Source organism: Oncorhynchus masou, unplaced genomic scaffold (assembly GCF_036934945.1).
Source record: "Oncorhynchus masou masou isolate Uvic2021 unplaced genomic scaffold, UVic_Omas_1.1 unplaced_scaffold_2210, whole genome shotgun sequence".
Classification (NCBI taxonomy): Eukaryota; Metazoa; Chordata; class Actinopteri; order Salmoniformes; family Salmonidae; genus Oncorhynchus; species Oncorhynchus masou.
The window spans coordinates 46,540-71,235 of NW_027008685.1; the positions used below are offsets into that span (position 1 = coordinate 46,540).

The 24,696-nt window shown below is 47.6% G+C and overlaps 2 protein-coding genes across 2 annotated transcripts in view; one reads left to right on the top strand and one right to left on the bottom strand.

Moving 5' to 3' along the window:
* Positions 1–19,936, bottom strand: part of LOC135533092 (cilia- and flagella-associated protein 47-like) — a 63,198-nt gene extending 43,262 nt beyond the window's left edge. The window contains 14 exon segments of the mRNA XM_064960485.1: positions 277–496; positions 637–733; positions 2,241–2,442; positions 4,781–4,933; positions 6,914–7,160; positions 10,502–10,697; positions 16,557–16,783; positions 17,003–17,145; positions 17,243–17,412; positions 18,498–18,723; positions 18,859–18,997; positions 19,153–19,268; positions 19,418–19,572; positions 19,793–19,936. Of these exon segments, the coding sequence (XP_064816557.1) occupies positions 277–496; positions 637–733; positions 2,241–2,442; positions 4,781–4,933; positions 6,914–7,160; positions 10,502–10,697; positions 16,557–16,783; positions 17,003–17,145; positions 17,243–17,412; positions 18,498–18,723; positions 18,859–18,997; positions 19,153–19,268; positions 19,418–19,572; positions 19,793–19,936 (2,435 nt within the window).
* Positions 19,937–20,155: 219 nt separating this feature from the next.
* LOC135533093 (large ribosomal subunit protein eL31-like) lies at positions 20,156–21,962 on the top strand. The gene is made up of 5 exons (XM_064960486.1): positions 20,156–20,207; positions 20,640–20,743; positions 21,023–21,148; positions 21,537–21,649; positions 21,891–21,962. Exons 2-5 carry the CDS (start codon positions 20,640–20,642, stop codon positions 21,920–21,922), a joined length of 375 nt encoding a protein of 124 aa, XP_064816558.1. The 5' UTR covers positions 20,156–20,207; the 3' UTR covers positions 21,923–21,962.
* The last annotated feature ends 2,734 nt before the right edge of the window (positions 21,963–24,696 follow it).

Below are 24,696 nucleotides of genomic sequence, written 5' to 3' on the forward strand. Positions count from 1 at the left end.
GAGAGAGCGAGAGCGAGAGCAAGTAGATCGAGAGCAAGAGAGAGAGAGAGAGAGAGAGAGAGAGCAAGAGAGATCGAGTGCAAGAGGGAGAGAGAGAGAGAGAGCGAGAGCAAGAGAGATCGAGAGCAAGAGGGAGAGAGAGCAAGAGCAAGAGAGAGAGAGATTGAGAGCGAGAGCAAGAGAGATCGAGAGCAAGAGAGAGAGAGAGAGCGAGAGCAAGAGAGAGAGAGAGAGTGAGACAGAGACAGACAACCAGCCACACACAGAGTGACTAACTTGTGGAACTTTCCCAGCTTGGTGCTCTCTAAGACGAGGGGCAGGGTGGCTCTGGAGAGGGGGGGCAGGACGTGGGACAGGGGGCTGGAGCGCTGCAGCTCAGGACAGCAGTCTAACTCCAGCTGCACCCACACATACACCTGCAGGTTGTTCACCAGGTCCAGGTTCCTCACACACACTGAGGCCACACACACCTCACCAAAATCTATTAAGGACGGGCCTGGAAGGGGAGGAGGGGAAACCAAACTCTGATTCACATCTTTAAAATGCTAATTTTGTGAATATTCTCTTCATCAGCCATGGGAGGGACAAGAGGGCTTAAGATTCCTAATGCAAACAAAGACTGCATGCGTTTCTCACCTATGACTACTTGGTGGAGCTGCTGAACTGTCAGGGTGCGACTGCAGTCTGCCACCTCCTGGTTGGTGGAGGGTAGTGCATTGATGCCCTCTGTCACCTGGACAGGGTTAAAGAATGATAGAGAAAGAGGAATACCATACAGTCAGTCAGGAAACACCAGATACAGAATGATAAAGGGAGGTGAGTGTATACAGTCAGTCTGGAAACACCAGATACAGAATGATAAAGGGAGGGGATTGTATACAGTCAGTCAGGAAACACCAGATACAGAATGATAAAGGGAGGGGATTGTATACAGTCAGTCTGGAAACACCAGATACAGAATGATAAAGGGAGGGGATTGCAGACAGTCAGTCTGGAAACACCAGATACAGAATGATAAAGGGAGGGGATTGCAGACAGTCAGTCAGTCAGGAAACACCAGATACAGAATGATAAAGGGAGGGGATTGTATACAGTCAGTCTGGAAACACCAGATACAGAATGATAAAGGGAGGGGATTGTATACAGTCAGTCAGGAAACACCAGATACAGAATGATAAAGGGAGGGGAGTGCAGACAGTCAGTCAGTCAGTCTGGAAACACCAGATACAGAATGATAAAGGGAGGGGATTGTATACAGTCAGTCAGGAAACACCAGATACAGAATGATAAAGGGAGGGGATTGTATACAGTCAGTCAGGAAACACCAGATACAGAATGATAAAGGGAGGGGATTGTATACAGTCAGTCAGGAAACACCAGATACAGAATGATAAAGGGAGGGGATTGTATACAGTCAGTCAGGAAACACCAGATACAGAATGATAAAGGGAGGGGATTGCAGACAGTCAGTCAGGAAACACCAGATACAGAATGATAAAGGGAGGGGATTGCAGACAGTCAGTCAGGAAACACCAGATACAGAATGATAAAGGGAGGGGATTGTATACAGTCAGTCAGGAAACACCAGATACAGAATGATAAAGGGAGGGGAGTGTATACAGTCAGTCAGTCAGTCAGGAAACACTAGATACAGAATGATAAAGGGAGGGGATTGCATACAGTCAGTCAGTCAGTCAGGAAACACCAGATACAGAATGATAAAGGGAGGGGATTGTATACAGTCAGTCAGGAAACACCAGATACAGAATGATAAAGGGAGGGGATTGTATACAGTCAGTCTGGAAACACCAGATACAGAATGATAAAGGGAGGGGATTGTATACAGTCAGTCTGGAAACACCAGATACAGAATGATAAAGGGAGGGGATTGCAGACAGTCAGTCAGGAAACACCAGATACAGAATGATAAAGGGAGGGGATTGTATACAGTCAGTCAGGAAACACCAGATACAGAATGATAAAGGGAGGGGATTGTATACAGTCAGTCAGTCAGTCAGGAAACACCAGATACAGAATGATTAAGGGAGGGGATTGTATACAGTCAGTCAGGAAACACCAGATACAGAATGATAAAGGGAGGGGATTGCAGACAGTCAGTCAGGAAACACCAGATACAGAATGATAAAGGGAGGGGATTGCAGAGGCTAAAACATGTAACTGTAGACTTTAGAGGACCCATGAAAAATGGTTTACCAGAGACTTTAAACACCCTGCTTTACCTGCCATACCTGTCTGAATCTGGACCTGGTCTCCATGGCAGCCAGCATACAGGTGGTCAATAGCTGGCTATGTCCCTGGTCAACGCTATGCCCCTCCTGGCTGTGATTGGACTCCAGGTCCCTCAGAGAGAGCTGGGGGGTGAGGAGTCCTGCGGCAGGCCGGAGCCCAATGTCTATGTTGTCCTCCACCTCACCATGCAGCCTGAGCATACATATGGAAAACATCGTCAGATACCGCCTTGTTGTCAGCCTACAGCACATAGAGGGGATTTTATTCAACTGGCCAGGTTGCACTGGGGTATGGCCCGTCACGTGACTGGGCGAAGCTGGTGAGGGAGCCGCGCTCTGCTCATATTATCAACGAGTCAGCGTGATGCATCGTTCAGGAACATCTATTTTTCATCAAATACAGGATATGTTTGAACTTTCAAACTAGTTTTCATTGGGAAGGAAGATAAAGCCTTTCATTCAAAAGAGAAGTGTAGAGTGGCAGATTAATCAGGTCCCCTCATAGGTCGACGTTTTAGAAGGGGAGTGGCTAGGACCGAGCTTTGGAAAGGGGAGGGGGGTGGATTTGTCAGTTTCAGTTTGCAGTTTCGTTCTTGCTTAAAATGTTGAACTCACTAAGCAATTTCCGCCAGGCGACGTCTTTTGGACTTTGATTTTTTGGTCCGGCTGTTTTTTTCAGGTATTTTTTGTGGTGCGGTCTGGATCGGCCTTGATTTCAACATCCACTGATTTAGATTTTTGATCCGGTCTGGACAATATTGAACCATTCATAGACATCTATATTCGGTTCAGATTTGGTCCAGTCCAGACCAGGAGCTCATTCGAATAATACCCAGCATGCTTTGCAAGTGTTTGCTTTCAACATTTACATTTTGGTCATTCAGTAGACGCTTTTATCCAGAGCGACTGGCAGTCAGTGCATTCAATCAAGGTAGATAAAGAACAACATATCACAGTCATAGCAAGAAAATTTAAAAAATATGTAACCGTTACTGAGAATGTAATTGTAGTTGAAGTGGTCTGTTAGTTCATTCAGTATGTTAGTCTATTTTGAACATCATTGATGCCAGTTTTAAAGCTTTAACATAAGTGAATGTGACTGATAGGAGCATTAATAAATCACAATCTTCAATTGGCTCCTCATTCCTATGTTATTGTGATATACAGTCATGCTTATATCATTGATAATGTGCAGAAATGTATCCATAGAATCAATGACTGAAAAACACATGCACATATTTTCAAAGTCTGTAAATTACAAATTTTCAACATCCAGAAAATCCGCATTTTCAACGTCAGAAAATAAAGCGTTTCTTTGACGTCCGACGTGGAATGCTTTGAAAGGCTGGTCATGGCTCACATCAACACCAGTATCTCAGAACCCCTAGACCCACTCCACTTTGCATACCGCACCAACAGATCCACAGATGATGCAATCTCTATGGCACTCCACACTGCCCTTTTACACCTGGACAATAGGAACACCTCCGTGAGAATGTTATTCATTGACTACAGCTCAGCGTTCAACACCATAGTGCCCTCAAAGCTCATCACTAAGCTAAGGACCCTTGGACTAAACACCTGCCTCTGCAACTGGATCCTGGACTTCCTGACAGGCCGCCCCCAGGTGGTAAGGATAGGTAACAACACATCCACCACGCTGATCATTTACATTTACATTTAAGTCATTTAGCAGACGCTCTTATCCAGAGCGACTTACAAATTGGTGAATTCACCTTCTGACATCCAGTGGCAACACGGGGGCCCCTCAGGGGTGCGTGCTCAGTCCCCTCCTGTACTCCCTGTTCACTCATGACTGCACGGCCATGCACGACTACAACACCATCAATGAGTTTGCTGATTTACACAACAGTGGTAGGCCTGATCACCAACAATGATGAGACAGCCTATAGGGAGGAGGTCAGAGACCTGACCGTGTGGTGCAAGGACAACAACCTCTCCCTCACCATGACAAAGGAGATCATTGTGGACTACAGGAAAAGGAGGACCGAGCACGCCACCATTCTCATCGACAGGGCTTTAGTGAAGCAGGTTGAGAGCCAAGTTCCTTGGCGTCCACATCACCAACAAACTAACATGGTCCAAGCACACCAAGACAGTCGTGAAGGAGACTCAGGAGACTGAAAAGGTTTGGCATTTTCCTCAGATCCTCAAAAGGTTTTACAGCTGCACCATCGAGAGCCTCCTGACTGGTTGCATCACCTCTTCTACGCTGCTGCTACTCTCTGTTATTATCTATGCATAGGCACTTTAATAACTCTACCTACATGTACATATTACCTCAATTACCTTGACACGGGTGCCCCCGCACATTGACTCTGTAACGGTACCCCCTGTATATAGCCCCGCTATTGTTATTTACTGCTGCTCTTTAATTATTTGTTATTCTTTTCAGCACCTGAAATGTATGTAATGTCAAGTCTTTTCAGTGTCATTTTGCTTACTGGGTAGCTCTTTGGTTGTGGGTGCCAAGATTACAACATACAGAACACACATCCCACTCTGTCTACCTCGCAGTGGTTTTCTGCAAGCGTGTCTTTCGCAGGCTCCTGATGAAGGCTAGGTAGTGATCTCTGTGTCTCTGTCTCTGCTGCTCCTCCTCCTCCGTGAAGGAAAAGTCAGGGTCCTCGTAGCGGTAACGCTCCACCCCCGTGAAGATGGTCCTGGGTGGAGGGAGAGAGGATATAAGCAGTTCATAAGAGTTCATAGGCAGAACATAGGGGCTACATAGGACTTTACAGAACATAGGGGCTACACAGGACTTTACAAAACATATGGGCTACATAGGACTTTACAGAACATAGGGGCTACATAGGTCTTTAGAGAACATAGGGGCTACATATGACTTTGCAGAACATAGGGGCTACATAAGACTGTACATAACATAGGGGCTACATAGGACATTAGAGAACATAGGGGCTACATAGGACTTTACAGAACATAGGCGCTACATAGGACATTAGAGAACATAGGGGCTACATAGGACTTTACAGAACATAGGGGCTACATAGGACTTTACAGAACATAGGGGCTACATAGGACTTTACAGAACATAGGGGCTTCATAGGGCTTTACAGAACATAGGGGCTACATAGGACTTTACAGAACATAGGGGCTACATAGGACTTTACACAACATAGGGGCTACATAGGACTTTACAGAACATAGGGGCTACATAGGACTTTACACAACATAGGGGCTACATAGGACTTTACACAACATAGGGGCTACATAGGACTTTACAGAACATAGGGGCTACATAGGAACAGAACATAGGGGCTACATAGGTCTTTACAAGAACACGGATGTAAATTGTAAACCAACTGCGCTGACTGCCCAGACATCTGGTCACTTTAATAATGCCACTTAATAATGTTTACATATCTTGCATTACTCATCTCATGTGTATATACTGTATCTTATACCATCTATTGCATCTCCCCTATGACACTTGGTTATCGCTCATCCATATATTTATATGTACATATTCTTATTCCATCCCTTTACTTAGAATTGTGTGTATTAGGTAGTTGTTGTGGAATTGTTAGATTACTTGTTACATATTACTGCACTGTCGGAACTAGAAGCACAAGCATTTCACTACACTCGCATTAACATTCTATGTGACCAATAGAATTTGATTTGATCTGGCTAGTAGGTCCCTGCAAACCTGACTGCACTGATACTATTTCCATCAATACTATTAGTAGTACTGATACTATTTCCATCAATACTATTAGTAGTACTGATACTATTTCCATCATTACTATTAGTAGAAATGATACTATTTCCATCAATACTATTAGTAGCACTGATACTATTTCCATCATTACTATTAGTAGTACTGTAACTATTTCCATCATTACTATTAGTAGAACTGATACTATTTCCATCATTGCTATTAGTAGCACTGATACTATTTCCATCAATACTATTAGTAGTACTGTAACTATTTCCATCATTACTATTAGTAGTACTGTAACTATTTCCATCATTACTATTAGTAGAACTGATACTATTTCCATCAATACCATTGGTAGTACTGATACTATTTCCATCATTACTAGTAGTAGTACTGTAACTATTTCCATCATTACTATTAGTAGAACTGATACTATTTCCATCAATACTATTAGTAGCACTGATACTATTTCCATCATTACTATTAGTAGTACTGATACTATTTCCATCAATACTATTAGTAGTACTGATACTATTTCCATCATTACTATTAGTAGAAATGATACTATTTCCATCAATACTATTAGTAGCACTGATACTATTTCCATCATTACTATTAGTAGTACTGATACTATTTCCATCATTACTATTAGTAGTACTCATACTATTTCCATCATTACTATTAGTAGTACTGTAACTATTTCCATCATTACTATTAGTAGTACTGATACTATTTCCATCAATACTATTAGTAGTACTGATACTATTTCCATCAATACTATTAGTAGTACTGATACTATTTCCATCATTACTATTAGTAGCACTGATACTATTTCCATCAATACTATTAGTAGTACTGATACTATTTCCATCATTACTATTAGTAGTACTGATATGTCTCTGGAATAGGTCACAGGGTGCCATGGCAGATACTCTATAACCGCCAGTATAACTCAGATGACCTGTAGGTGGTGTCTGGAGAGGCAGGGCGGATGCTGCAGGCCCTGTCGTTGGGGAAGGCCAAAAGCTCTCGCCGGCTGGCGTCGAGACTCTGGTTCCTACGGTGGCTCTGGCTCTGACCGTGACTGTGGAGCCGGGTCTTGGCCGTGCTGAGGACAGCTGCCCGCACCAATCCCACACACCTGCCCAGCTCACTGGAGGGCACCCGGGCAAACTGGCCTGTCTCATTGGTCACAGCCGGGGTGATGCCTGATACATCACAGACAAAACAATGACTGGGTCCAATGACAGGTTGAAGATAGAGTGCCAGACAATACTTTGAAGAACTAAACAGTATGGAAGGAGATCAGAGGACAGGGCAGTGAGGGGTTCAGTGTGAACTATACAGTATGGAAGGAGATCAGAGGACAGGGCAGTGAGGGGTTCAGTGTGAACTATACAGTATGGAAGGAGATCAGAGGACAGGGCAGTGAGGGGTTCAGTGTGAACTATACAGTATGGAAAGAGATCAGAGGACAGGGCAGTGAGGGGTTCAGTGTGAACTATACAGTATGGAAAGAGATCAGAGGACAGGGCAGTGAGGGGTTCAGTGTGAACTATACAGTATGGAAGGAGATCAGAGGACAGGGCAGTGAGGGGTTCAGTGTGAACTATACAGTATGGAACAGGGCAGTGAGGGGTTCAGTGTGAACTATACAGTATGGAAAGAGATCAGAGGACAGGGCAGTGAGGGGTTCAGTGTGAACTATACAGTATGGAAGGAGATCAGAGGACAGGGCAGTGAGGGGTTCAGTGTGAACTATACAGTATGGAACAGGGCAGTGAGGGGTTCAGTGTGAACTATACAGTATGGGAAGGAGATCAGTGGACAGGGCAGTGAGGGGTTCAGTGTGAACTATACAGTATGGGATCAGAGGACAGGGCAGTGAGGGTTCAGTGTGAACTATACAGTATGGAAAGAGATCAGAGGACAGGGCAGTGAGGGGTTCAGTGTGAACTATACAGTATGGAAAGAGATCAGAGGACAGGGCAGTGAGGGGTTCAGTGTGAACTATACAGTATGGAAAGAGATCAGAGGACAGGGCAGTGAGGGGTTCAGTGTGAACTATACAGTATGGAAGGAGATCAGTGGACAGGGCAGTGAGGGGTTCAGTGTGAACTATACAGTATGGAAAGAGATCAGAGGACAGGGCAGTGAGGGGTTCAGTGTGAACTATACAGTATGGAAGGAGATCAGTGGACAGGGCAGTGAGGGATTCAGTGTGAACTATACAGTATGGGAAGGAGATCAGAGGACAGGGCAGTGAGGGGTTCAGTGTGAACTATACAGTATGGGAAGGAGATCAGTGGACAGGGCAGTGAGGGGTTCAGTGTGAACTATACAGTATGGAAGGAGATCAGTGGACAGGGCAGTGAGGGGTTCAGTGTGAACTATACAGTATGGGAAGGAGATCAGAGGACAGGGCAGTGAGGGGTTCAGTGTGAACTATACAGTATGGAAAGAGATCAGAGGACAGGGCAGTGAGGGGTTCAGTGTGAACTATACAGTATGGAAGGAGATCAGAGGACAGGGCAGTGAGGGGTTCAGTGTGAACTATACAGTATGGGAAGGAGATCAGAGGACAGGGCAGTGAGGGGTTCAGTGTGAACTATAGAGTATGGAAAGAGATCAGAGGACAGGGCAGTGAGGGGTTCAGTGTGAACTATACAGTATGGAAGGAGATCAGAGGACAGGGCAGTGAGGGGTTCAGTGTGAACTATACAGTATGGAAAGAGATCAGAGGACAGGGCAGTGAGGGGTTCAGTGTGAACTATACAGTATGGAAGGAGATCAGAGGACAGGGCAGTGAGGGGTTCAGTGTGAACTATACAGTATGGAACAGGGCAGTGAGGGGTTCAGTGTGAACTATACAGTATGGAACAGGGCAGTGAGGGGTTCAGTGTGAACTATACAGTATGGAAGGAGATCAGAGGACAGGGCAGTGAGGGGTTCAGTGTGAACTATACAGTATGGAAGGAGATCAGAGGACAGGGCAGTGAGGGGTTCAGTGTGAACTATACAGTATGGGAAGGAGATCAGAGGACAGGGCAGTGAGGGGTTCAGTGTGAACTATACAGTATGGAAGGAGATCAGTGGACAGGGCAGTGAGGGGTTCAGTGTGAACTATACAGTATGGAAGGAGATCAGAGGACAGGGCAGTGAGGGGTTTAGTGTGAACTATACAGTATGGGAAGGAGATCAGAGGACAGGGCAGTGAGGGGTTCAGTGTGAACTATACAGTATGGAAAGAGATCAGAGGACAGGGCAGTGAGGGGTTCAGTGTGAACTATACAGTATGGAAAGAGATCAGAGGACAGGGCAGTGAGGGGTTCAGTGTGAACTATACAGTATGGAACAGGGCAGTGAGGGGTTCAGTGTGAACTATACAGTATGGAACAGGGCAGTGAGGGGTTCAGTGTGAACTATACAGTATGGAAGGAGATCAGAGGACAGGGCAGTGAGGGGTTCAGTGTGAACTATACAGTATGGAAGGAGATCAGAGGACAGGGCAGTGAGGGGTTCAGTGTGAACTATACAGTATGGAAAGAGATCAGAGGACAGGGCAGTGAGGGGTTCAGTGTGAACTATACAGTATGGAAGGAGATCAGTGGACAGGGCAGTGAGGGGTTCAGTGTGAACTATACAGTATGGAAGGAGATCAGAGGACAGGGCAGTGAGGGGTTCAGTGTGAACTATACAGTATGGAACAGGGCAGCGAGGGGTTTAGTGTGAACTATACAGTATGGAAAGAGATCAGTGGACAGGGCAGTGAGGGGTTTAGTGTGAACTATACAGTATGGGAAGGAGATCAGAGGACAGGGCAGTGAGGGGTTCAGTGTGAACTATACAGTATGGAAGGAGATCAGTGGACAGGGCAGTGAGGGGTTCAGTGTGAACTATACAGTATGGAAGGAGATCAGTGGACAGGGCAGTGAGGGGTTCAGTGTGAACTATACAGTATGGAAGGAGATCAGTGGACAGGGCAGTGAGGGGTTCAGTGTGAACTATACAGTATGGGAAGGAGATCAGAGGACAGGGCAGTGAGGGGTTCAGTGTGAACTATACAGTATGGAAAGGAGATCAGAGGACAGGGCAGTGAGGGGTTCAGTGTGAACTATACAGTATGGGATCAGAAGACAGGGCAGTGAGGGGTTCAGTGTGAACTATTCAGTATGGGATCAGAGGACAGGGCAGTGAGGGGTTCCGTGTGAACTATACAGCATGGAAAGGAGATCAGAGGACAGGGCAGTGAGGGGTTCAGTGTGAACTATACAGTATGGGATCAGTGGACAGGGCAGTGAGGGGTTCAGTGTGAACTATACAGTATGGAAAGAGATCAGTGGACAGGGCAGTGAGGGGTTCAGTGTGAACTATACAGTATGGGATCAGAAGACAGGGCAGTGAGGGGTTCAGTGTGAACTATACAGTATGGGATCAGAGGACAGGGCAGTGAGGGGTTCAGTGTGAACTATACAGTATGGGATCAGTGGACAGGGCAGTGAGGGGTTCAGTGTGCCGGCTGTGTGCAGGGGGTGGTGTTGGGTCTCACCGGGGTTGAGTTTGGGTGTCTTGCATGCGGTCTGCGCCCGGCAAACGGCTGACAGGTGCAGGGTGATGGTGTGGAAGCTGCGGAGGCGGAGCTTGACGGAGGAGGGCTCCAGGTGTACCACCTGACCCAGCACCTCCAGCACCTGTTTCACCTTGAACGTCCCCATCTGGTGGGGGGCGAAGGACAGCACCACGTCCTGGACAAAAACACAGATCAATGATTCTGATCAGCTTTCTGTCAGACTCAGGGAGGATGTCGAGGATATTGATAATTCATCCTGTTCTGTTGCGTCATAGAGGATGCTTGGAGGAGACTGGGGTGGTCTCCAAAATGGCTCCTATTTCCTATATAATGTACAACTTTAGGAACCAGACACTCTGTATAGTGGACTACTTTCCTCTGGCCAAAATAAGGAGCCATCTGAGCCTGGACCAGGGCTGTCTACCTGGCTCTGCCCTGGGGAGATGGTTCCACTAGGAGGGTCACTGATGAAGTTGACCATCTATCTACCTGGCTCTGCCCTTGGGGAGATGGTTCAACTAGGAGGGTCACTGATGAAGTTGACCATCTATCTACCTGGCTCTGCCCTGGGGAGATGGTTCCACTAGGGGGGTCACTGATGAAGTTGACCATCTATCTACCTGGCTCTGCCCTGGGGAGATGGTTCCACTAGGAGGGTCACTGATGAAGTTGACCATCTATCTACCTGGCTCTGCCCTGGGGAGATGGTTCCACTAGGAGGGTCACTGATGAAGTTGACCATCTATCTACCTGGCTCTGCCCTGGGGAGATGGTTCCACTAGGAGGGTCACTGATGAAGTTGACCATCTATCTACCTGGCTCTGCCCTGGGGAGATGGTTCCACTAGGAGGGTCACTGATGAAGTTGACCATCTATCTACCTGGCTCTGTCCTGGGTAGATGGTACCACTAGGAGGGTCACTGATGAAGTTGACCATCTATCTACCTGGCTCTGCCCTGGGGAGATGGTCCCACTAGGAGGGTCACTGATGAAGTTGACCATCTATCTACCTGGCTCTGTCCTGGGGAGATGGTCCCACTAGGAGGGTCACTGATGAAGTTGACCATCTATCTACCTGGCTCTGCCCTGGGGAGATGGTTCCACTAGGAGGGTCACTGATGAAGTTGACCATCTATCTACCTGGCTCTGCCCTGGGGAGATGGTTCCACTAGGAGGGTCACTGATGAAGTTGACCATCTATCTACCTGGCTCTGCCCTGGGGAGATGGTTCCACTAGGAGGGTCACTGATGAAGTTGACCATCTATCTGCCTGGCTCTGCCCTGGGGAGATGGTTCCACTAGGAGGGTCACTGATGAAGTTGACCATCTATCTACCTGGCTCTGCCCTGGGGAGATGGTTCCACTAGGAGGGTCACTGATGAAGTTGACCATCTATCTACCTGGCTCTGCCCTGGGGAGATGGTTCCACTAGGAGGGTCACTGATGAAGTTGACCATCTATCTACCTGGCTCTGTCCTGGGGAGATGGTTCCACTAGGAGGGTCACTGATGAAGTTGACCATCTATCTACCTGGCTCTGCCCTGGGGAGATGGTCCCACTAGGAGGGTCACTGATGAAGTTGACCATCTATCTACCTGGCTCTGCCCTGGGGAGATGGTCCCACTAGGAGGGTCACTGATGAAGTTGACCATCTATCTACTTGGCTCTGCCCTGGGGAGATGGTTCCACTAGGAGGGTCACTGATGAAGTTGACCATCTATCTACCTGGCTCTGCCCTGGGGAGATGGTCCCACTAGGAGGGTCACTGATGAAGTTGACCATCTATTCGTCCGCCCACGTGTTCTCGCACACCCCGAGAGCTTCTGGTCAGCGGGGTGGTGGCACCGGGATCCTCATCTCTCCCAAGTGGTCATTCTCTCTCTCTCCCCTTACCCATCTATCCATTGCCTCCTTTGAATTCCATGCTGTCACAGTTACCAGCCCTTTCAAGCTTAACATCCTTATCATTTATCGCCCTCCAGGTTCCCTCGGAGAGTTCATCAATGAGCTTGATGCCTTGATAAGCTCCTTTCCTGAGGACGGCTCACCTCTCACAGTCCTGGGCGACTTTAACCTCCCCACGTCTACCTTTGACTCATTCCTCTCTGCCTCCTTCTTTCCACTCCTCTCCTCTTTTGACCTCACCCTCTCACCTTCCCCCTACTCACAAGGCAGGCAATACGCTCGACCTCATCTTTACTAGATGCTGTTCTTCCACTAACCTCATTGCAACTCCCCTCCAAGTCTCCGACCACTACCTTGTATCCTTTTCCCTCTCGCTCTCATCCAACACTTCCCACACTGCCCCTACTCGGATGGTATCGCGCCGTCCCAACCTTCGCTCTCTCTCCCCCGCTACTCTCTCCTCTTCCATCCTATCATCTCTTCCCTCTGCTCATACCTTCTCCAACCTATCTCCTGATTCTGCCTCCTCAACCCTCCTCTCTTCCCTTTCTGCATCCTTTGACTCTCTATGTCCCCTATCCTCCAGGCCGGCTCGGTCCTCCCCTCCCGCTCCGTGGCTCGATGACTCATTGCGAGCTCACAGAACAGAGCTCCGGGCAGCCGAGCGGAAATGGAGGAAAACTCGCCTCCCTGCGGACCTGGCATCCTTTCACTCCCTCCTCTCTACATTTTCCTCCTCTGTCTCTGCTGCTAAAGCCACTTTCTACCACTCTAAATTCCAAGCATCTGCCTCTAACCCTAGGAAGCTCTTTGCCACCTTCTCCTCCCTCCTGAATCCTCCTCCCCCTCCCCCTCCTCCCTCTCTGCAGATGACTTCGTCAACCATTTTGAAAAGAAGGTCGACGACATCCGATCCTCGTTTGCTAAGTCAAACGACACCGCTGGTTCTGCTCACACTGCCCTACCCTGTGCTCTGACCTCTTTCTCCCTCTCTCTCCAGATGAAATCTCGCTTCTTGTGACGGCCGGCCGCCCAACAACCTGCCCGCTTGACCCTATCCCCTCCTCTCTTCTCCAGACCATTTCCGGAGACCTTCTCCCTTACCTCACCTCGCTCATCAACTCATCCCTGACCGCTGGCTACGTCCCTTCCGTCTTCAAGAGAGCGAGAGTTGCACCCCTTCTGAAAAAACCTACACTCGATCCCTCCGATGTCAACAACTACAGACCAGTATCCCTTCTTTCTTTTCTCTCCAAAACTCTTGAACGTGCCGTCCTTGGCCAGCTCTCCCGCTATCTCTCTCAGAATGACCTTCTTGATCCAAATCAGTCAGGTTTCAAGACTAGTCATTCAACTGAGACTGCTCTTCTCTGTATCACGGAGGCGCTCCGCACTGCTAAAGCTAACTCTCTCTCCTCTGCTCTCATCCTTCTAGACCTATCGGCTGCCTTCGATACTGTGAACCATCAGATCCTCCTCTCCACCCTCTCCGAGTTGGGCATCTCCGGCGCGGCCCACGCTGGATTGCGTCCTACCTGACAGGTCGCTCCTACCAGGTGGCGTGGCGAGAATCTGTCTCCTCGCCACGCGCTCTCACCATTGGTGTCCCCCAGGGCTCTGTTCTAGGCCCTCTCCTATTCTCGCTATACACCAAGTCACTTGGCTCTGTCATAACCTCACATGGTCTCTCCTATCATTGCTATGCAGACGACACACAATTCATCTTCTCCTTTCCCCCTTCTGATGACCAGGTGGCGAATCGCATCTCTGCATGTCTGGCAGACATATCAGTGTGGATGACGGATCACCACCTCAAGCTGAACCTCGGCAAGACGGAGCTGCTCTTCCTCCCGGGGAAGGACTGCCCGTTCCATGATCTCGCCATCACGGTTGACAACTCCATTGTGTCCTCCTCCCAGAGCGCTAAGAACCTTGGCGTGATCCTGGACAACACCCTGTCGTTCTCAACCAACATCATGGCGGTGGCCCGTTCCTGTAGGTTCATGCTCTACAACATCCGCAGAGTACGACCCTGCCTCACACAGGAAGCGGCGCAGGTCCTAATCCAGGCACTTGTCATCTCCCGTCTGGATTACTGCAACTCGCTGTTGGCTGGGCTCCCTGCCTGTGCCATTAAACCCCTACAACTCATCCAGAACGCCGCAGCCCGTCTGGTGTTCAACCTTCCCAAGTTCTCTCACGTCACCCCGCTCCTCCGCTCTCTCCACTGGCTTCCAGTTGAAGCTCGCATCCGCTACAAGACCATGGTGCTTGCCTACGGAGCTGTGAGGGGAACGGCACCGCAGTACCTCCAGGCTCTGATCAGGCCCTACACCCAAGCAAGGGCACTGTGTTCATCCACCTCTGGCCTGCTCGCCTCCCTACCATTGAGGAAGTACAGTTCCCGCTCAGCCCAGTCAAAACTGTTCGCTGCTCTGGCCCCCCAATGGTGGAACAAACTCCCCTCACGACGCCAGGACAGCGGAGTCAATCACCACCTTCCGGAGACACATGAAACCCCACCTCTTCAAGGAATACCTAGGATAGGATAAGTAATCCTTCTCACCACCCCCCTTAATGATTTAGATGCACTATTGTAAAGTGGCTGTTCCACTGGATGTCAGAAGGTGAATTCACCAATTTGTAAGTCGCTCTGGATAAGAGCGTCTGCTAAATGACTTAAATGTAAAATGTATCTACCTGGCTCTGCCCTGGGGAGATGGTTCCACTAGGAGGGTCACTGATGAAGTTGACCATCTATCTACCTGGCTCTGCCCTGGGGAGATGGTTCCACTAGGAGGGTCACTGATGAAGTTGACCATCTATCTACCTGGCTCTGCCCTGGGGAGATGGTCCCACTAGGAGGGTCACTGATGAAGTTGACCATCTATCTACCTGGCTCTGCCCTGGGGAGATGGTTCCACTAGGAGGGTCACTGATGAAGTTGACCATCTGTCTACCTGGCTCTGCCCTGGGGAGATGGTTCCACTAGGAGGGTCACTGATGAAGTTGACCATCTATCTACCTGGCTCTGCCCTGGGGAGATGGTTCCACTAGTAGGGTCACTGATGAAGTTGACCATCTATCTACCTGGCTCTGCCCTGGGGAGATGGTTCCACTAGGAGGGTCACTGATGAAGTTGACCATCTATCTACCTGGCTCTGCCCTGGGGAGATGGTTCCACTAGTAGGGTCACTGATGAAGTTGACCATCTATCTACCTGGCTCTGCCCTGGGGAGATGGTTCCACTAGGAGGGTCACTGATGAAGTTGACCATCTATCTACCTGGCTCTGCCCTGGGGAGATGGTTCCACTAGGAGGGTCACTGATGAAGTTGACCATCTATCTACCTGGCTCTGCCCTGGGGAGATGGTTCCACTAGGAGGGTCACTGATGAAGTTGACCATCTATCTACCTGGCTCTGCCCTGGGGAGATGGTCCCACTAGGAGGGTCACTGATGAAGTTGACCATCTATCTACCTGGCTCTGCCCTGGGGAGATGGTTCCACTAGGAGGGTCACTGATGAAGTTGACCATCTATCTACCTGGCTCTGCCCTGGGGAGATGGTTCCACTAGGAGGGTCACTGATGAAGTTGACCATCTATCTACCTGGCTCTGCCCTGGGAGATGGTTCCACTAGGAGGGTCACTGATGAAGTTGACCATCTATCTACCTGGCTCTGCCCTGGGGAGATGGTTCCACTAGGAGGGTCACTGATGAAGTTGACCATCTATCTACCTGGCTCTGCCCTGGGGAGATGGTTCCACTAGGAGGGTCACTGATGAAGTTGGCCATCTATCTACCTGGCTCTGCCCTGGGGAGATGGTTCCACTAGGAGGGTCACTGATGAAGTTGACCATCTATCTACCTGGCTCTGCCCTGGGGAGATGGTTCCACTAGGAGGGTCACTGATGAAGTTGACCATCTATCTACCTGGCTCTGCCCTGGGGAGATGGTTCCACTAGGAGGGTCACTGATGAAGTTGACCATCTATCTACCTGGCTCTGCCCTGGGGAGATGGTTCCACTAGGAGGGTCACTGATGAAGTTGACCATCTATCTACCTGGCTCTGCCCTGGGGAGATGGTCCCACTAGGAGGGTCACTGATGAAGTTGACCATCTATCTACCTGGCTCTGTCCTGGGTAGATGGTACCACTAGGAGGGTCACTGATGAAGTTGGCCATCTTTCGGAACTTGAAGGTGACAGGGAGGTGAGGGGAGAGGTTGTGGAGCACACACAGGACGTCCACACGCTCTCCCATCAGGCACTGCTGGAAGCTGAAGCTGTGGCCGGGGCTGGGTACCAGGGAGACAGGGAGGGCTGAGCCAGTCACCGCCAGCTCCACACAGTAACCTGGGGATAGAGGCCAGGGCTTAGAGGTCAGGGGTCAAGTACAAGACAGTCCCAGATCAAGCACAACACTTCTGTTATAGCTGTTGTACACATGTCAGTCAGGACCCCTCACCAGAGAATGGCTTCAATTGTTGTTTATACTAATGCTATAATATACACTGTTAAATTGCAGCATGTTGTTCCTGCTATTGGTAAGGAACAGACTGAGGCTTGCTGTACCATTGTGGGGAGGTAGAGTGGAGTGCTGCTGGTGGTTGAAGCCATCTTTACTTCCCACCGTCTGAAACATGAGGAAGAGTGAGTAGTCTTGTTTACTGGCTGCTGCTGAGGCCCCACTGGTCTTCTGCTCCTCCCTGCTCCTTCTGAAGAACAGAACAACCGTTATATACTGCCTGTTATAATATCTTCATACACATTTATACCCCCACACAGGCACACACACACAGGAGGGCTGGATACCTTCTGCTGACAGGACGGAAGCAGACCCACAGAGTGGTTCTGTCGTAGGGTCTCAGTCGTCCCTCGTTGGGCACACAGGCGATCACAGTGGAGGGATCCACAGCGGTGGCCCTGTTACGAACACTCCTCTCTAGCAGCGCTGCGTCTGTACTCCTCTGGAGGTCAAAGCCCTGATGAAACACACACACACACACACACACACACACAGAAACACACAGGCAGACACACACACAGGCAGACACACACACACACACACACACACAGAAACACACAGGCAGACACACACACAGGCAGACACACACACAGGCAGACACACACAGACACACACACACAGAAACACACACACAGAAACACACACACACACACACACAGACACACAAACACAGTTTAGTATAGTTGCACTTCAGTGTGAAATATGTCAAAAAAATGTATTTAACATTATTTTACCAGCTATATTGACTGAGAACACATTCTCATCTACAGCAACGACCTGAGGAATAGTTACAGGGGAGAGTGGGAGGGGAGGGGGGAGGAATGAGACAATTGTAAACTGGGGATGATTAGGTGGCCATGATGGTATGAAGACCAGATTGGGAATTTAGTCAGGACACCGGGGTTAACAACCCTACTTGTACAATAAGTGCCATGGGATCTTTAGTGACCACACAGAGTCAGGACACCCTTTTAAAGTCCCATCCGAAAGACAGCACCATACTACACAGGGCAATGTCCCCAATCACTGCCCTTGGGGCGTTGGGGCATTTTTTTTAGACCAGAGGAAAGGGTGCCTCCTACTGGCCCTCCAACACCACTTCCAGCAGCATCTGGTCTCCCATCCAGGGAATGTGTCTGTGTTTGAGTGTGTTGGTGCATGTGTGTGTCTGTGTTTTCTCTCTGTGTGTGTGTTGGTGCATGTGTGTGTCTGTGTTTTCTCTCTGTGTGTGTTGGTGCATGTGTGTGTCTGTGTTTTCTCTCTGTGTGTGTTGGTGCATGTGTGTGTCTTCTCTCTGTGTGTGTTGGTGCATGTGTGTGTCTGTGTTTTCTCTCTGTGTGTGTTGGTGCATGTGTGTGTCTGTGTTTTCTCTCTGTGTGTGTTGGTGCATGTGTGTGTCTGTGTTTTCTCTCTGTGTGTGTTGGTGCATGTGTGTGTCTGTGTTTTCTCTCTGTGTGTGTTGGTTCATGTGTGTGTCTGTGTTTTCTCTCTGTGTGTGTTGGTTCATGTGTGTGTCTGTGTTTTCTCTCTGTGTGTGCGTACCATTTCTGTCCCTGGAGCATCGTCCTGCAGCACCACCATCCAGTCGCAGGCCTGTGGTCCATTGTTCACCAGAACCACCTTTTCCACCTGGGACGTCCCAAAGAAGACGGGTCCGAAGCGGAGGCAGGACAACCTCTCCCCCTCTAGGTCCTGGAGCTCCAGGCTCTGCTCCAAAACATCAGCCCTGATCTTCAGGACCACGTCCTGACTGTTCTGCAGCTTCACCCTGAGAGAAAGGGAAGGAGGGAGGAGGAAACTCAATAAACACACACAAAATGCACAAACAAAGAACCATAAGTAACACTAAGCAGAATAAGGTGGAGCGTTTAAGATGATGTTCAAGAGTCTCTAGTTTCCTTACTGGGCCTCCTCTCTGACCCTCGTGGGTCTGTCAGTGCAGAGTTCCACCTTCAGCCACTGGGTTGCGCCAGACTGCAGGACGCCACTGCTGGGAGAGAGCCTGATGGACTGGTCTCCATCATACAGCACCTGAAAAGCTCCTTCAGCAAGGCCAAGGGCATGAACAGCAATCAATTAATATAACAACAAGAAAGATACCATAAATAAATCATCTAGATTACTGCAAATGTCAAGTAAAATCAATCAATGCAAGTTTACAGAAGTGGGTTCAATGGGAGAGGCAAAAGCATAATACCTGGAGCAGATCCCTGATTGGTCAATTCCACCTCTTTGCTGATCACCTGACTGTTTGCCATCACAGAGCCGAAATCAGCGAGAGATTCCATGGTGAGAGAACACGCCGGGGAGAACCTGCAGGAAAGCCCAAATATAAGTAACCTTGGATGAGACCTGAAGATTGCATTAACCCGCTAATGCCTAGGCACATGTCTGTTGGAACCCGTGAAAGCAACTACATGAATGAGTGATGTCATAGCAGGTGTATATATGACTCTACTTACGCTAAGAGGGGGATCTCCATTGCTTTGTCTTCCAGGACAAGGAGCAGACGGTCACAGACATCCTCATCTTTCTCAGGCCTGAACTCTAGAGTGCCACTCAGGGACAATCCAGCAGCAATGGGGGTTTCTGTGTTTGTCACCCTGAATTTGAACAGCTTGAGTGGTAGGACAAGGGGTTGATACAATTAAAGGAGAGGGGCAGGGCAGTATGCAGGGTGGAAGTGACAAAAGTGGAGAATAATGTATTGCATCAATCAAAATGACTTTATAAATTAGAATAGGACAAAAGCGCAATGAAAACTAAGTTACTCTGAACTCTACTAACGTATTACACACAAAGACAGCTGACAGGCAGCACTGCAGAAAGGATTTCACCTTTGATGTGGGTTCAAGCAGTCTCATTCTTTTAGAGGTAATTCCAATGTTGGTCACCGTGACAGTGGTCTTGTAAACCTTCCCTACTGTTACGTTGTTAAACTCAACAACCGGGGGATTAATTCTAACATAATTCGTTGTCATATTGTTATAGCTAAAAGTTGAGAGACTAATAGCAAAATTCGACGGCTTATCCCAGTTCAGGTTTTGGTCCTAAATTATCAATGAAATAGGCTTCCTTTTCTGCACTAGTAATGTTTCAATGTATAAAGCTAACCACATACCGATACAGTGTAGCGTTCATGGTTACCATGGCAACAATACGTAAGAACAGTGTCAAAGATACTCGTTTTCTATGGACAACATTCAGCCGGATCTATTTCCGGTCCTTCCTTTTCAACAGTTCCCCACCAAAGTGAGTTTGGCTGATTGATAATCCTCGTACAATCTACCTCCATCCTGCAGTATTTATGCATAAAATACATATTTTCATTGTCCAAATCCAAAGTTGTGTACCACATTGTCAATCGGATTTGAGTTTCTGATGCATTGTGCATTCATTTAGTTAACAAAAACAGAACTTTAGTTACCGTGCACACCACAGGCTACGTAACATGCTAGCTGGCTAGCTACCAGACATAACATACTTTTGCCAGCTAACTACAGGCAGTCCAATTAATGGTTACATTTAGCCATTTTCATGAGCCATTTTTGTTTCGGTGGAGCAGGGATGTTTTCCTGTTTTGGACGTTAGTGTACCTGGCTAGCTAACGTTAACCTAGCAGTTCTGGCGCTTTACTTTGTATGGGACAATCTTAACTTGAACCATCCCGGTTTGTCTTTTCAGATGTCTCCTACCAAGAAGGGAGAGAAGAAGAAGGGGCGTTCAGCCATCAATGAGGTGGTGACCAGAGAATACACCGTCAACATCCACAAGCGCATCCATGGAGTGTAAGTACTGTGGTGCAAATGGACAAATTCACCAACAGAAGCCAGGTCAAAGTTGGCTCAGCGTCCTCAAAACACTTGTGTCATTTGCACCTCGTTTTTCATCAGTACCAGAGGATATGGTCTGGTGTGACATCATATGGGAGTATTTACATCACAGAGCATGGCTCTTAGACAAATCTGCTGTTCCTCTAAATTGGCAGGTGTCCCTCAAGATGTAGGCTAGTTTTTGTTAGTCCCCTCTGCGGCTGGTCTTGATCAGAACGTTCCTTCTCTCTACAGGAGCTTCAAGAGGAGAGCTCCTCGCGCTCTCAAAGAGATCCGCAAGTTCGCCATGAAGGAGATGGGAACTCCTGATGTACGCATCGACACCCGCCTGAACAAGGCCGTGTGGACCAAAGGCGTCAAGTAAGGACTAACGAGACACCTGTTTAAGATTAATCGGGTGTATTCATTAGTGCACACTGTAGCAGAATGTTTTGCAACAGTAAACATGGGGTTTCTATTGGACAAGTTCAGAGGTTTCTCCCCATTTCTGCTGTTTGCTTCCATTTGGTGTCTAGTGAATACACCCCTGTTATCATATGAATCAGGTATTACTGTACTCGTGTTTCCCAAACCACATTAAGTTGGTTAAACAATCACTAAGCCCGTTAGTTGAATCTGGTTTGGTAACAGCTCTTTCTCTGCCCATACAACCACTTTATGGTTGTTGAGACAAATAGCACTACAAATTTAGTTGCACAAGCATGTTTTCATTCTGCTTAGTACTAATGTTCACCTGTGTTATGTACAGGAATGTGCCATACAGGATGAGGGTACGATTGTCCAGGAAGCGCAATGAGGATGAAGACTCCCCAAACAAACTGTACACACTCGTCACGTATGTCCCTGTCACAACATACAAAGGTGAGGCATAGTCAATACCTAATGTGCCTTCATAAGTTTGCTGGAGTGTAATTTATTGTGCTGAAACGTCAACGATAGTCTCAGTTACTGTATATCCCTGTTCTGTTCTTTATTTTTCTAATAGCAAATACACCAATATGAAATATTTAGTTTTATCATCTTTTCTGTCCTAGGATGATGAAGACAGGTTTATTATTGTCACACTCTGTTGCTAAAACCTTTTTCTTTCCTTTGTCAACAGGTCTACAGACGGTCAATGTTGATGAGAATTAGATCTGTCTCCAACGCTTGTAGAATAAATGTATAGAAGGAGTTTTGTCTGATGTCTTTATTATACACCACAACACTACAACACCACCACAACACTACAACACCGCAACGCTGCAACACCACAACAACGCTGCAACACTACAACACCACAACACTTCAACAGGTCCCCAACTTGTGGCCCACTGGTTTTATTGCCCCCCCCCCCCCAGTTTTCTGAACAGAATAATATTTTTGTTGGGTGGAAAGTCCGCTGTAAGTGATTTTAATTTCACATCTGTTCCCAAGTATTCCCGCATAATAGAGAGATATGTGATCGTATAGAAATGTAAGCCAGGTTGGAAGTGATTTGTGTTAGTCAAACATCTGTCTGGGCTTCTTGCAGTCAATTTGCAGTCTACAAATGATTAGTAATTATGTTCCAGCCCCCCGACCATCCCCACTCCCTAAACAATGGTCCAGAGGCTGAATCTAGTTGATGATCCCTGCACTACCAAGGAGATGAACTGTTGTGAATACAGGCCTACTTGAAGTGTGTCTGTGACTTGCATGTCTGAATCTAGTTGATGATCCCTGCACTACCAAGGAGATGAGCTGTTATGAATACAGGCCTACTTGAAGTGTGTCTGTGACTTGCATGTCTGAATCTAGTTGATGATCCCTGCACTACCAAGGAGATGAGCTGTTATGAATACAGGCCTACTTGAAGTGTGTCTGTGACTTGCATGTCTGAATCTAGTTGATGATCCCTGCACTACCAAGGAGATGAGCTGTTATGAATACAGGCCTACTTGAAGCGTGTCTGTGACTTGCATGTCTGAATGAGGTTGGATGCCTAAATGTAACTATTCATGACATTATAAACTCACAGACACCTCACACTTCTCCCTTCCTTTTCTATTGACTCAAGCTACTGCCTTTTTCAACTTCCTCAAACGCCTTATCCTCTGTGGAAGACAATTGTCCAAAAACTGCCAGAACCAATACATATATATATATTTATTAGGTTCTTTGAGATTGTCATTGCGATGATAAGCACTATATATAATAAATATTATTAGATGTGATTGAATCCCTATCCATTGACCAGTCATCTGTGTTAGCCAATATAGTCTCTTGAGGGTTTACCCATAATTTCAAAAAATGCTTGAATCCTGATCCCAGTGCCTATAGCCAGCTGGAGAGTTGCATTTTGAGTGCAAATTTCAGACACTCATCTTGTCTCTGCCACAACAGTTTTATGCTCTATTCTGATGTAACATGGGAGATTTTTTTAATGATGTGACGAGTGTCTGAAATTTACACTCAATTTCTCCAGCTGGCTGCCACAGGGGTGTTGTGGTCTGCCCTCCAGGAGACCTACAGCACCCAATGTCACAGGAAGGGCATAAAGATCATCAAGGACCTCAACCACCTGAGCCACTGCCTGTTCTTCCTGCTATCATCCAGAAGGCGAGGTCAGTACAGGTGCATCAAAGCTGGGACGGAGAGACTGAAAAACAGCTTCTATCTCAAGGCCATCAGACTGTTAAATAGCCACCACTAGATGACCTCCACCCAGTACTCTCCCCTGATCTTAGTCACTGTCTCTAGCCAGCTACCACCCAGTACTCTCCCCTGATCTTAGTCACTGTCTCTAGCCAGCTACCACCCAGTACTCTCCCCTGATCTTAGTCACTGTCTCTAGCCAGCTACCACCCAGTACTCTCCCCTGATCTTAGTCACTGTCTCTAGCCAGCTACCACCCAGTACTCTCCCCTGATCTTAGTCACTGTCTCTAGCCAGCTACCACCCAGTACTCTCCCCTGATCTTAGTCACTGTCTCTAGCCGGCTACCACCCAGTTCTCTCCCCTGATCTTAGTCACTGTCTCTAGCCGGCTACCACCCAGTACTCTCCCCTGATCTTAGTCACTGTCTCTAGCCGGCTACCACCCAGTACTCTCCCCTGATCTTAGTCACTGTCTCTAGCCGGCTACCACCCAGTACTCTCCCCTGATCTTAGTCACTGTCTCTAGCCGGCTACCACCCAGTACTCTCCCTGATCTTAGTCACTGTCTCTAGCCGGCTACCACCCAGTACTCTACCCTGATCTTAGTCACTGTCTCTAGCCGGCTACCACCCAGTACTCTCCCCTGATCTTAGTCACTGTCTCTAGCCGGCTACCACCCAGTACTCTCCCCTGATCTTAGTCACTGTCTCTAGCCGGCTACCACCCAGTTACTCAATCCTGCATGGAATCATAGGTCACTTTAATTTTGTTTACATACTGTTTTACTAATTTTATATGTATATACTTACTGTATTATAGTCAATGCCACTGACATTGCTTGTCCTAATATTGATGTATTTCTTAATTCCATTCAATGACTTTTAGATGTGTGTGTATTGTTGTGAATTGTTAGATACTACTACACTGTTGGAGCTAAGAACACAAGCATTTCACTACAACCGCAATAACATCTGCTAAATATGTGTATGCGACCAATACAATTTCATTTGATTTAACCTCCCTGTTGTCCAAACACATGACCAGCAGCATGGTGTGACTGGGCGAATAGTCAGTGTTGCATTGTGTGCCATATGAAGCCATGTATGATGGTAGCCCATAGCCTAAGCTAATTTTATATTAGCAGTGAGCATATGCACAACTTTTTGTGTAGAGTTTAAAATTATTTTTTTTAAATACAGGAGCATATGATGTCACTGGCCAGTTGCACAGCTAGTTCTCGGGTAGTCTTGTCCAGTCTTATGTTGTGCGGTGTAAACATTTGAACGCTAG